This window comes from Mya arenaria, chromosome 9 (genome assembly GCF_026914265.1).
Source record: "Mya arenaria isolate MELC-2E11 chromosome 9, ASM2691426v1".
Taxonomy (NCBI): domain Eukaryota; kingdom Metazoa; phylum Mollusca; class Bivalvia; order Myida; family Myidae; genus Mya; species Mya arenaria.
The window spans coordinates 16,502,314-16,516,251 of NC_069130.1; the positions used below are offsets into that span (position 1 = coordinate 16,502,314).

Consider the following 13,938-nt stretch of genomic DNA (forward strand, 5'->3'; position numbering starts at 1 on the left):
TTAATTGACACAAATTTGCTTTTTTGCTCATTTGTAATACTAGAGTTTATACATATATATATATATATATATGGGTCGCGGTGTGTTTATGTATCGACATCATTCACTATGCTAATGATGTGATGATGTCCTAAATTAAAAACAGAGTTTTCCTTATCTTTGATAGTTTTAACATATTAGGGCTGTTTTCTATTTGTAATGACTGTATATGGAGAATACATTCAATATAATGGATACAGAAAAAATAGTCCTACACAATCTCATTTTTAAAGGATATATTCTACTTGAAACTTCTTCTGAAAAACTATAACGTCAGAGAATTAACTCTCGTGATATAATGATTTAATAACAGATGCAGGGACAATCACGGAAATATTCCATCTTAACAATATCATGTTTAAAGGTACACGGATAGAGACCACACATATACATAATACATCAAACAAGAGCCATACTGCTTCAAGACAGCAAACATTACACAGTTACAATTTATCTTCATTGGTTACTGTTATGGCAACAGCCCTGGTACGGTCAGTAAAAAGCGATCGTAACTACAGAAAGCCCTTTAGCTTTTAACATAGCCATACTGCTTCAAGACAGCATACATTACACAGTTCTCAATATATCTTCATTGGTAACTGTTATTGCAATCGCCCTGATACGGACAGGGTAAACATTAATTAACGATGGTAAATACAGAAACTGGCCCGATAGCTTTAAATAAAGTCACCATCCTGTTTAAACGTGCTAGCCGAATAAATACTAAATAAGATGCGTTATCCTACATTCCACAATTTGAGTCAGCTTTAAATTTTATAGAGTAAGGTATTAATTACAACATATTATCATATTTTCAATACCACACATTCTTAAAGTACTTATCACCGAAGTCTAACCAGACGGAATATATTAAAACATTACCTCATCGGTCTCCCCCGCACGGGATTTTTATTATGACAAAATTCAAAGTTTAACATGGAATTCCTAAAACCTCATAAGGCTTACTGGGATTTTTCATGTAGAGTTATTTATAAAAATAGCTTGAAAAATTCCCTATATATTAGCTAGACTAGTAGGTGGTGGATTGAACGGGCGTTTATTTGATTTACTGAAATATTACAATATACCTGAATAATATATATGAAACGTTTCAACAATTTAGCAGCAAGGACTACACACTTTGTTTCTATAATATCAGTATCAGAGATGATTCGAACGGCACTGTTGTAAGTAGAGATTAGTGGGTTTTTTTCGTGCAATATCTATATCCTTGCTCATGTTAATTTTGTATTAGCAAAAGACATACCTTTTATGATTTCAATCAAATTTTCATGTACTTTTAAACAAGCTGAATTTAGATTCTGTTTTCAAATGATGTACTAGGCATTCTTAGCCACATTTAAATGACGCAAAGTACACCATCTATTATTGCATTACATATAAAACCTATCAACAATTTTTAAACTGGGATGGCATTCAATTTTGGTCTTAATTGGATCTTAAAACGGCGTAGCTAATCGGAATACTTGTTATTATAACTGACTAATAAAAGTGATGAAGTTAATGATATATGACATTAAGATTGAGTTAAATTGCATATTAAATACCAATTGATCTGAATCTAAGTTTTCCATTACAGAAGTCTGCCATTCGATCTAAAGATAATTAAATGAATTCAATATTTGTATCGACTATATTGTTTTACAATTGATAGATATTTCTTTCTAAGCTGTCTTGGAATGATCATTCAGTTTTCGATTTTATACTGCGACATATGTAGTTCAAACTAAAATAAGCATTCAAATTATTACAAGGTTTATTTGTCTATTTTGCGTAGGTATTTGATTAGCGTACAAACAAATATAATTGGATTTTTAGCCCGCGCCGTTTATTTCGTTTGAACTATTAAGCTTCATGAATGTCACGTGACATGTGCTTTAGCACACGTGCAATAAAAACGAATAAATTGTGTTTTTTTGTACAAATGTATCGTATACCTTTGGGACGATTGCGCGCATCCTATCGGATCATCTTGTTTATCCGCGTACATGTAGCTATACTCATGCATAAATTCAAACAATGACTGTATCCCATTTTGATGTTCACAACCTAATTCTGTCCAATATAACGTTACAATTTATCCGTGTACAAAATATGTCCTAGTTTTAGATTATTATTTCAACTATAAATTTAAGACATGTTTATTTAATCATAGCACTGTTATGTGAGCAAGTTATCATGAGAATCACAAATCATCTGATGTAAATATCAGTTTGTCACTAAAGTCATCTGCGTTTTTATGTTAATGTTAAATACCTTGAGCAAATATTTTGCAATACGAGCTACCCGGCAATGTATATACAAATTTTCAGTTTTCAGTGGTTTGAATAACCCATTGAGATGTAAATTTCATAACACAGTGAACAGCGAGCATTCAGCTTGTTTTGTTATAAGATGAATGAGTTGACTTATATTTCAGGATACTTGTTACATGCACTGGAGCGGCAGTAAATGCGACTGGTGAGGATATTTTGTTTATATTAATTTTATGTTGCAGTAAAGAATTGTCAAAAAAACGACTGAAAATTATTCAATATGATTTGTTTTTACTAACTTCATTGCGTTTAATATTTAAAGATGATACTATGACGAACATGCTAAAATGGTCATATTTTTTTAACTTTCTTTTTAAGTTTGTGTTCAAACACAAATAAATTCAAATACAAAAATCTGCTGCGGAAGCCTTCCTCATGCAAGGTTCATAGGCGGACACGAGTTGGGATGTTTTCAAGGTAAGGTTTAAAAGGTTTTATTTTCGTAGCTCAACCACACGATTTTGTCCTAGCAGTGTTATTTCATTTATATTACGCTGTTATTATGCTCCCCCTTCGAAAAAGAGGGGTATATTGCTTTGCACATGTCGGTCGGTCGGTCGGTCGGTCAGTCCGTCGGTAAACCAAAGCTTGTCCGAGTGATAACTCAACAATTCCTAGACGTATGGCCATCCAACTTGACATGAAGGTTGGGCCTGACTAGTTGATGACCACTATTGATTTTAGGACTTATCAGGTCAAAGGTCAAGGTCACAGTGACCTTTAATGGTAAAAGAATTTTAAAGTTTGTCCGAGTGATAACTCAACAATGCCTACACCTATGGCCCTCATGCTTCACTTGGAAGTTGGGCCTAACCAGTAGATGAACCCTATTGTTTTTGGGGGTCATCGGGTAAAAGGTCAAGGTCACAGTGACTTTGAATGATAAAAGCTAGTCCGAGTGATAACTTCACAATTCCTCCACCCATGTCCCTCATACTTGACTTGGAGATTGGGCCTGACCAGTAGACGACCTCTATTGTTTTTGGGGGTCATCAACCCTGAGGTCAAGGTCACAGTGACCTTGAATGGTAAATGTTTGTCCAAGTGATAACTCCACAATGCCTGCACCCATGGTCCTCATAATTGACTTGGGCCTGACCAGTAGAAGACTCCTATTTTTTGTGGGGTCATCGGACCAAAGGTCAAGGTCACAGTGACCTTGAATGGTAAAAGGTTGTCCGAGTGTTAAATCGACAATGCCTGCACCCATGGCCCTAAAACCTGACATGGAGGTTGGGCCTGACCAGTAGATGGCTCCTTTTGATTTTAGGGGTCATTGGGCCGAAGGTCAAGGTCACAGTGACCATTAATGGTAGAAGGTTGTCCGAGTGATAACTCCGCAATGCTTGCATCCATGGCCCTCATACTTGACTTGGGGGTTTGGCCTGACCAGCAGATGACCCCTATTGTTTTTGTGGGTCATCAGGCCAAAGGTCAAGGTCACAGTGACCTTGAATGATAAAAGGTTGTCCGAGTGATACTTCAACAATGCCTGCACTCATGGCCCTCAAACTTGACTTAGAGGTTTGGCCTGACCAGTAGATGACACCTTTTGATTTTGAGATCAAAGGTCAAGGTCACAGTGACCTTGAAAGCAAACTCGACAATTTTTGGACCTATGGTCATCAAATTTGAGATGAAGGTTGGGCCTGACCAGTAGATGACCCCTATTGACTTTAGGGGTCATCGGGCCAAGGTCAGGGTCAAAGTAACTTTAAACGCAAAACAGTTAACAACCCTTCTCCCAGTGATATCTCAACAATGCCTTTACAAATTATCATCAAACTTGACATGGAGGTTTGGCCTGACCATTAGATGACCCTTATTGATTTTAGGAGTCATCGAGTCAAAGGTCAAGTTCACAATGACCTTGAATGCGAAAATGTTTCGAGTGACAACTTGACAATGCATGCGCCCATGGCCCTCAAACTTTATTTAGAGTTGCATCTGACCTGTAGATGACCCCTTATGATTTAAGGGTTTTTTAAACGAAAACAGCTTGTCTGTGTGATAACTTGAAAATGCCTGCACCCATGGCCCTCAAACTTGAAATTTAGGTTTTTGGGGACCAGCTGATGACTCCTACGGATTTTGAGGTCATAGAGTCAAAGGTCATGGTCATAACACACGCTATCCTCACACTTTTAATGGTCATAATCTTAAAACGGGCCGAGGTCAAGGTCATAGTAACCTTAAACGCAAAACAGTTAACAAATCTTCTCCCAGTAATATCTCAACAATGCCTTAACCAATGATCATAAAACTTGACATGGAAGTTTGGCCTGCCCAGTAGATGACCCTTATTGATTTTAGGAGTAATCGGGTCAAAGGTCAAGTTCACAGTGACCTTGAATGCGAAAATGTTTCGAGTGATAACTTGACAATGCATGCACCCATGGCCCTCAAACTTGATTTGGAGTTGCGTCTGACCTGTAGATGACCCCTTATGATTTTAGTTTTTTTTTAAACAAAAACAGCTTGTCTGTGTGATAACTTGACAATGCCTGCACCCATGGCCCTCAAACTTGACATTTAGATTTTTTTGGGACCAGCTGTTGACTCCTATGGATTTTGAGGTCATAGAGTCAAAGGTCATGGTCATAACACACTCTATCCTCACGTTTTGAATGGTCATAATCATAAAACTGCCTCAACGGCATCATATGTCAGTGACAAATCAGCTTTCATTTCGGTCCATGCATATTTCATTCAATTGTTCATATAATCCTGACAACATGGCGCTCAGGGGGGCATAATGTTTGACAAACACTTCTTGTTATTAATCATATTCTTATTGATGTTCACGATGATGAATATAAATATGAATATGAATATGAATATGATGATGATGATGATGATGATGATGATGATGATGATGATGATGATGATGATGATGATGATGATGATGATGATGAAGATGATAATGATGACGTCGACGACGACGACGACGATGATGATCAATAATGATGATAGTAATGAATCAGGATGAGGATTATTACTATTATTATTATTATTATTATTATTATTATTATTATTATTATTATTATTATTATTATTATTATTATTATTATTATTATAATTATTATTATTGTTCTTATTATTATTATTATTATGGTGATGGTGATTTTTTTTTCACAGACAAAGTTTTCAACAAAACTGAAAAAGTTGCTTGTGGCGATGGACTGGAACTCAGAACCAGTGTGGAAGAGATATACACGAAAGACTTCATCTGTTGTCTTGGCCAGTTTCATATAAAGGAGAATGATGACAGTAAGAATTATTCCGCTTTCACTACTACACTCAAGATGATTACAAAATCAAAATAATTGATTAGTCTTCTTTCCAAGAGATATAGCACGAATCCCTACATCAAAATTTATAATTTGCAATACCTTTTATAAAGGAATTAAACTTAAACGACTATTCGGACTTCTCCCGGTGCAATATTAGAAAAATGTTATGTTAAATAAATATATATACACGCATTTTGGCTTACTTAAGACGTGATTTTAATTGCAACTAATAGGAAGCTGTCGTGGTGATAAGGAGCGGTTGTACAAACGCAGATTGCAAGAGTGTTGCAATGGTGTCGTGGTCGATCGCAAGGTTGGTACGGTTCAGGTGTGCCGCGGAACAGAACTGGTGGATAGAAATTCGGGAATACATAGATTACGTCAATGCACAAGACCCAACGGGCAAAATACCTTATATGACTCAAGCAGTTATGTTTGCTGCACACACACCGGTAGGCTGTAATATCAATTTCCTGTTAGTATTCCAGTTAAATGCAATTACCTGAATATGTATTAATACCGCTTATTTTGATGTATGTGCGTTGTATTTCTATGACGTTTGTGGTATTGTGTTTCTCTCATAAAGTTTGTGTTACGTCTTTGTAGTCCCTGTAATTGCCGTTGTATTATTAATAGCTGTATCACCATCACAGTTACTCTTGTTTTCAACCAAATGGCAAAATAAATCAAATGAAGTGTCTTATTGTTATTGAAGGGATTACACAATTATCTTCTTACTGTTCATTTCAGGTCTTATAATAGCAAAACCGGGACCAGGGCAATACTTCTGTCACGATAATGGCGTATATAATTCATATCTAATGCAACTGATACGTCTAAAGAATGGCTCTAACGTTGTTATTCAGAAAGACATCAAATTATGTGGGAGTGGTAAGCATTATTAAACGTAGGGCTGAGGCAAGAGTTTTGTATCTGAGGGATGAAACTTCTCAGGAAGGGGAGGCAACTTTGAACGTTGTTCTAAAATGAAATTTATGTGGATAAAGTGTAGTTAGGGGAATTTGATGATCCACCTACAATAAAGCAGAACGTTTGAAATGGAACAGTTTGGTGTTTTATTTTCATCTTTTACTCCGCTTTTGAAAATGACAATTTAGTATGTGGGTGGGGCTAGGCATAGAGTGGTGCGTTATAAATGTATTTCAACTTCAATTATCGACTAGTTTTATTCACAAAAATGTTCCAATAGGGATCACTGGAGTATGTCATAAATGGTTTTGTGTATTTTGTAATTTAATAAAAACAAATATATCAATAAGGTTTTATTTTCAAATGTTAAGCCAAAAGATACTCGTACTTGTTGTGAACTTTATTTCCTTTATCTGCCTATATTCTTAAAACAATATTTAATGATTAGCATTCCATCTGATTGCAGCTTTTATCACAACGCGAAGTCCATTTTATGACATCTACTGCTGTGACGGTGTTGTTCATCAATTAAAAAAGAGCAAATGGAATACTATGGAATGTTGTGGGACAAAGATGTATAACTACACAAGCCAAACATGCTGCAACAACACTATTCTTAACGGTGATCAGGGATGTTGTCAAGGACGTAAGAATTACGTAGTGTTGCTTTATTTCAATTTCATATTAATAAAGTTTATTTTATGCTTTCTGATGGTTTATAGAGAATTATCATTGATGTAACTACAGTGAAAATATCAATTTGATAATGTTCGAGCCCGCTCTCAGTTCAAAGTCAAACATCAGCGCACAGCGGATTTGGACCCAATTTCTACGACGTCATTTCCACGTTTTTTTCAAATATTGTGTAATGAAATGCCTTTTAAATCCAATTTTAGACATAATTATGATAAAAAAAAATTGTTTGTGTCAGTGTAAGATAGCAATATATCTAACCTCGTGAACACCAAAATTAAGTACGTCAGTGGCTACGTCACTCGTGAACTATATATTTTGATGCTCACTCGGTGGAATATGTCACGATATTACACTGAAACAAGCAAGTATCCCCTATTCATATTTAAGAATTATTGACGTTATATATTCATTAGTAATACTTGTACATAGGGTCTGTGTCAAGTGCTATCCAGTCACAAATATACAACGAAAATGAACAAGCTCCGTAAAAAAAACAATAATAAATAAACCCTATTTAGAGGCATAAGCTATTGGTCCAAACGACAAAAGCGTAAACTGACCACAAATACACCATACATGCATCTACATGACTTCATCAAAACATGTACACGATTTTATCGCCGCCTTAGATAGCACAAAGCCTGAGTATCCTCTTAATAATAGTACGTTTTGGGCTTTTTGTCTCGGTCATTACACTACAGCAGACATAAAAAGAAAAAGTGACAGCAAACTTCTGAAAAATATCATGTATGTGGGAAGGCTTGACTTTTGTCTGAAAAATTAAATAATGTTTATAATCAATTTGGATCTTTGTTTATATCCAATCGCGAATGCACTTTACGTATATTTCTATATTCATCGCTATAACTACTATAAGTACTATAACAAGTATTCATCGCATTTGTTCCACGTATATTTGAACATAAAGGAAAGCGAAACAAATGGGCGATTTGTTTTCGCTCTAGTCGTCAAGACTTGTAAAAAAAAAACGATGTTAAAAGAGAGGGCAATAAAAGCGACTTAGATTTAGGGTCGGTCGTCACAAGTCCTCGAATTAAGGATCCGTAGAAAAGTTAAATATATCGGCCGTTTGAGCGGGAGATTACACAATGGTATGCATTATTAAACTTATAACCCCACGCAAACAACAAGATAACAGGTATATAAATTGCATCGCGTTTAAAAATTGAATGCTTTCAGATACACCTTACATTCTGAAGGCCGAAGAATGTTGTGAAAACAAGGTCATCAACAGGTCCAAGGAGCTGTGTTGCAAAAACAATATTGTGACGAAGACGCATCCTTCCCACTACAGATGTTGCAACATTAACCGTGCATGGACAACCTACAACGAGTTTGATCCTCTTAAAGTAAGTGAATTTTAATGGAAGCTTGCAGTAAAATTTAGATACCCAACTCCATTATCTAGTCGTTTTACCGTTTGTGTTATTAAAAATATCCGATGATCAACTGATCGAACGGATTATTAATACAATGGAAATGACAGACAAGCCGACATGGAGCAACCAAATATATAACTAAGACATTTTAGAGACAGATTGTTTGTGGGTTCCCAGCTTCATCAATACACAACAAACCTATTGTTTGCCATTGTTTAAGTGGCACATGTTTTGCAGAAAAATGTTTCTTGAAAGGAACTGTTTTATTTCTTCGTTTATGTGATTTAGTTGTCTAATGTAAGTATGCAACCGTTTGAAATGTTAGTAATAGTAAGTTCTTGGTTGCTCGGGTTATTTATAAAGTTTAACAGTAATGTTTTTTTCATACTGTATGTTTTAAACAAAAAACTATTTTCATTACAGGAGTGTCTTTTGACACATATAAGAAAAACATTGCGTAACAATCCGACAAAAACAGGAAGAAGGTCGGGAGGGAATCAAATCGCAGAAAGTGAAACTACAGAGAGAAGCCCATTAGAAGAATGTCAGTTCACAGAATGTTTTGATAGGGAACAGAAACAACGTTCAACTTGCAAAAAGTTTTTTGGTATGGAACAAATTAAACGATGTAAAATCGGTATAAAATCGGGATCTTGAGTTCAGTTAAATAATTAAATTATGAGAAATGAAATGTGATTGTTTGTCTCGGATTTTCCATTTCAATATTCAAGAAATGTTCACAGTTATATTTCATTTTATAAGATATTTAAAGTCGAGTTATTTGAGACGAATAAGAATGGTAAACATATTCCAACATGTGTTTTATTGTTCTTACAGAGATGGACCTTTTTCTTGACGACGTAAATTTTACGGATGATGGATCAAATCTTAACGTAACAATTATCCAGCCGGATGAATTTGTCAACAAGAAAGTCACAATAGTGTTGCCATACATATGTCCATGTCTCGACAGTGGCCATGTGTACACGCTATTTACAAACAAGGGATGGGTTAGAAAATTGACAATAGACGGAAAACTTGAATTCACAAAATTTCAAACAATAAAGAAAAATGATTTTCTAGTAAGAAGAGGAAGTGGGGCGGACAAATTTACATGCACAATTAGACGAAAATATTCTGCTTTCTATAATTCGTGGAGAGCTTCACCAGTTCGTTTAAAGTAATATAGTCGAAAACATTGATGCTTTAACGGTGGAAGAGAACATATTGTTATGTAGAGGAGCCACATAAATTAAATCTAACAATGGAACGTCGTTAGAGGAACAAACACATATTGAAAGATATTTAAATGAACACAGTACGGCAATAAAAGGTCGTTCACCGATTCGGGAAATGATGGTTATTTGCTTAGAACTTCAAAGGAACTGGAAATAAACGTTAAAACGGGATTACTGCAACAAATCAGTTTCAACTCGATTGTGAAGAAAACTATTATCATATATAGTTCATTTTTTGTTTAGACTAAAAGTTGATGTCCAAAAGGACTCAAATCCCAAATATTGGATAAGAGACGGACAACAAAAGTCCAACTCACCCTAGAAAACAACATTTATTGCATAATGCCATCCAGTTGTGTTGCATTCGTTTATTTACCAACACATCATTGAGCGCATCATAGGTCGTTATGTTTATAAAGCAAGTCTGTTATGCTTTAACTGTACAATTCGTTACTTTTTCATTACAAAATCGATTGTGTTCATATCATGTTTTATCCTAAGCACCTCAGGTATGATGGTAATTTTATTAATTTAGTTCGCAATTTACCGTATGTCTGAGTAGAATTTACGACAGGTGTTTGTGTAAGTAAAAACAACACTGTGTGAATAGGCAAAACAGGTAATTTAGATAAATAGGCATTCGTTAAATAAATTTTCAAATATTACGGCTGGTTATGAAATAGAGCTGTTATCTAATGGAGAATATGATATTGTATTGATTTGTAATCTAGGATACCCCAAAAGGATTGAAATCGAAGGCGTCCATATTGGTAGGGTTGATTTATATTCATATGGTATAGTTATTATGGAAGGTTCTGGTTAATAGTAACAAATGCACTAGAAAACAAATATCGTTGTTTATAAAACTTTGTTATGAAATACTGAAACACGTCTACGAAGTTAAAATTTGGCATTGTGTATTAAGAATTTTTTACATACGTAGGATTTTATCACGTTGGCTAAAAAAAATTGTCAAGAATCTTCCCCTGTTTTTGTACGATCAGTATCTTAAATATTATCTAGATTTGTATTAATGTCCAACCTTATAATAAAGGCTTATTTAAATTGCATTAAAATAATATTAAACATAGGACTCGGTAGATAAAATAGAACTCTTCTGAAGTAAATAACTTGTCATATATGTACGGTACTTGTAGAGAAGTTCCATTTACTTGCTTTATTTATACTTCATGCTACCTTTACATGTAATGAAAACTTTACGTTTGACAGGTAAAACTCCTTTGAGATAATCCTTTGTTAAAAATGAACAAGACATAAATCATCGGGTATGGAACGCGTGAATGTTTTGATAGTAAAATAAACCCTTGAAGATTCAAGGGACTTGAGATTTCCATAATTAAGGACATCGTTTGTTAAGTTCATCCTTCCAAGTGTTTGGATGTTCTTAAAATTAACAGTTCAAAATTAATAATGTATGTAGTTTATTAGCGTGTTTTTAAATTATATGTAGTTAAACATTTGTGCATGTTAAAACACAACATAATTACATTATGTGTTCATACTTGTTGCTAAGATGTGGTGGGTATACATTTCCTGAGCTTTTTACAATTCGTAATAGGGCTTAAGTTTTATCTCTGTTTTTTACTCTGGCATAGCATATTTTTGTAAATGGGTATGAAGTTAAATTTTGGTAAGAGTACATTTTGGTTGCAATATTGATCCTATATATTTACCTTTGAAAAGAAATTGTTTGTACAAATATATTGTGCTGTACAATTTGTGTGTGTATTTCTTGTATTGTTAAAGTAGAAAGATGAGATGTCAGAGTAATTCTGATCACTGCTAAACTACACCATTCCAGATAAAAGGTTTTTATCAATTTGAGCCCATTTAGATTACCATGTTATAAAGACATTTATAGATAGATGTTTATGTAATTTAATTAATTCATTGGCTATGATATCCTTCCTCCAAGAGTAGGCGTAACCAGAAAAATGCAGTCCCAATATCAATCGCCGCAACATTAAGCTTTAGGTATTTTATACTCGTTCTACTTATTATTTTATTTTATTCCAATACGACAAAACATGCATTTTTCTTCAAATGGCTACTGTCTTCTTTGGGTAAAGAACAATATGTTCATTTGAACATACTTTCGTAAACCAAAGCTAATAATAATTGCTATATTGATCAAATATATAGATGATATTTGTTTATTTCAGTGTAAGATTGAATTTTATTTCACGTGTGTCATAGAAAAACATATTTTCACGAGTGGCGAAGCCACGATAAAAAATATAGTTTTTTTTCTGATCACGAGTGAAATTAAATTCGATCTTACACTGAAATAAACAAATTTTGTGTTTCGTTTATGCTTGTTTTGGGAGATTTAATGTGTTGTTTTTTTTAATTTATTTTTAATTACCCCCTATTTGTGAGGCACCCCTCATGCAAAAATTATAGCTGTCAACTTTTCTATATCCGGTTGGTTGAGAAAAAGTTCCCTGCTATTCATTCTTATAGCTATTATTCGCTCGTTCTTTAGTGTAAAGCTTTTATGAACAGTAATCAATGAAATTTATTAAGTGAACATATGTTCCAAAAAATAACGAAAACACTTTTATTTTAAGCGAGGCAAGAATACATAACCAAAATACTGTGCCGCCAATTAATGAGTGGAAATTTGGACGGTCAATGTGTTAGCATTGGGTTTCAAACATTTTTCTTAGTTTTAGACTGTATTTCATGATACACGAATATTCAGTCATCTTACTGTCAGAGACTAGTCTGTTCCGCTTGAAAACAGGTTTGTTTTCCAGGTAAAGAGCGAATTCCACGCTTGTTTGTTGACAAATTTTAAGGCGTGGGTGGGGTAAAAAATATAAGATTATCTGTAAATTGTTGTGTGAATTTTCTGGGCAGCTCGTTTTAAGTATTATAACAACAAACAGTTCAAAATTCATTTGAACGATGATATAAAATTCTTTTTATGTTTGAACGGTTGTTTTTGTCTGTAATTTGTTTGGTATGAAAGCAAATATTCGAACATATAGCTTCAAGATCAAGAAACGTTTAAAAACGGGATAACCGGTAATAAACGGTAAGTTGTTAATTTTTAAATATATATTTATTTAAATTTACAAAACATTTCTTTAAATTTTAAACATTTTTTTCCAACATTTTCTGGTTCAAAGTGAAGTGTTCTGTTTTGTTCAAGGGGACGTAACTACAAAGGATTTTAAAAATGGTTCTGAAAGTTGATATTTTAACCCTTTATTTAGCAGTGAAAATATCAAATTAATATTTTCACTGTTGTTTTTTCACTGATAATACCACAAATTTCATCGGAAAGCATGAAAGTTAGCTTCTTCTTGTAACATTTCAACAAATAATTAGAATACAAATGCGATGCTTACTATTGTAGCAAGCATTTTGTATGCGTTTCACAGGAATAAATGTGTTCTGTCTTTCAACAGAGGGACTTGAATAAGCCGAATGAGCCCTTCATGTAGTGCAGTAAATAAATGTAATATTACATCGAACCCCGTTGGCTGGATCTTCAATGGATTGGGGAAAATACGTGGAGTCTCGGAAAATTCGGACCAAACGACAATGCTTACCTTCAGTAAAAAGAAATCTGTCCTTTACATCTAATTCGAGCAAACATGGAATTCGAGTAAAGCGAGTGTCAACGGGGTTCGACTGTAATAGATTATATTAAAATTTCCGATGCACAATTTCATTTCCCCATAAGTCCATATCACTTGTTTCAAATATTCTCATTCGCGGATCTAGGGGAGCGCCATTTTTTGAAAGAAGAACTACTTTTGAAAAATGGGGAAAATCTCTCCCCATTCGGATTGCTTTTATTGCGAGACATTTTACATTGTTTAAAAACAGGTTCCAGTTATATGCGAAATCTTATGTCAATGAACCAAGCAAACTCACAGTGTAGCTGCTTTAATCGACTCTCAAATGGTTTGATTTTTTAATCATCATAACTAACCATCATGATATATTTTTAAGGAAAACGATGGGAGGGGGA

At 34.2% G+C, this 13,938-nt stretch overlaps 1 protein-coding gene across 1 annotated transcript; it reads left to right on the forward strand.

The window, feature by feature from the left end:
* The first annotated feature begins 915 nt into the window (after nucleotides 1-915).
* Nucleotides 916-11,640, forward strand: LOC128246772 (uncharacterized). Its single transcript, XM_052965207.1, has 10 exons — nucleotides 916-1,226; nucleotides 2,480-2,520; nucleotides 2,694-2,792; nucleotides 5,514-5,645; nucleotides 5,902-6,120; nucleotides 6,419-6,559; nucleotides 7,065-7,244; nucleotides 8,495-8,664; nucleotides 9,118-9,301; nucleotides 9,532-11,640. The coding sequence occupies exons 1-10, from the start codon at nucleotides 1,141-1,143 to the stop codon at nucleotides 9,876-9,878; spliced, it is 1,599 nt and encodes a 532-aa protein (XP_052821167.1). The 5' UTR covers nucleotides 916-1,140; the 3' UTR covers nucleotides 9,879-11,640.
* Nucleotides 11,641-13,938: the final 2,298 nt, after the last annotated feature.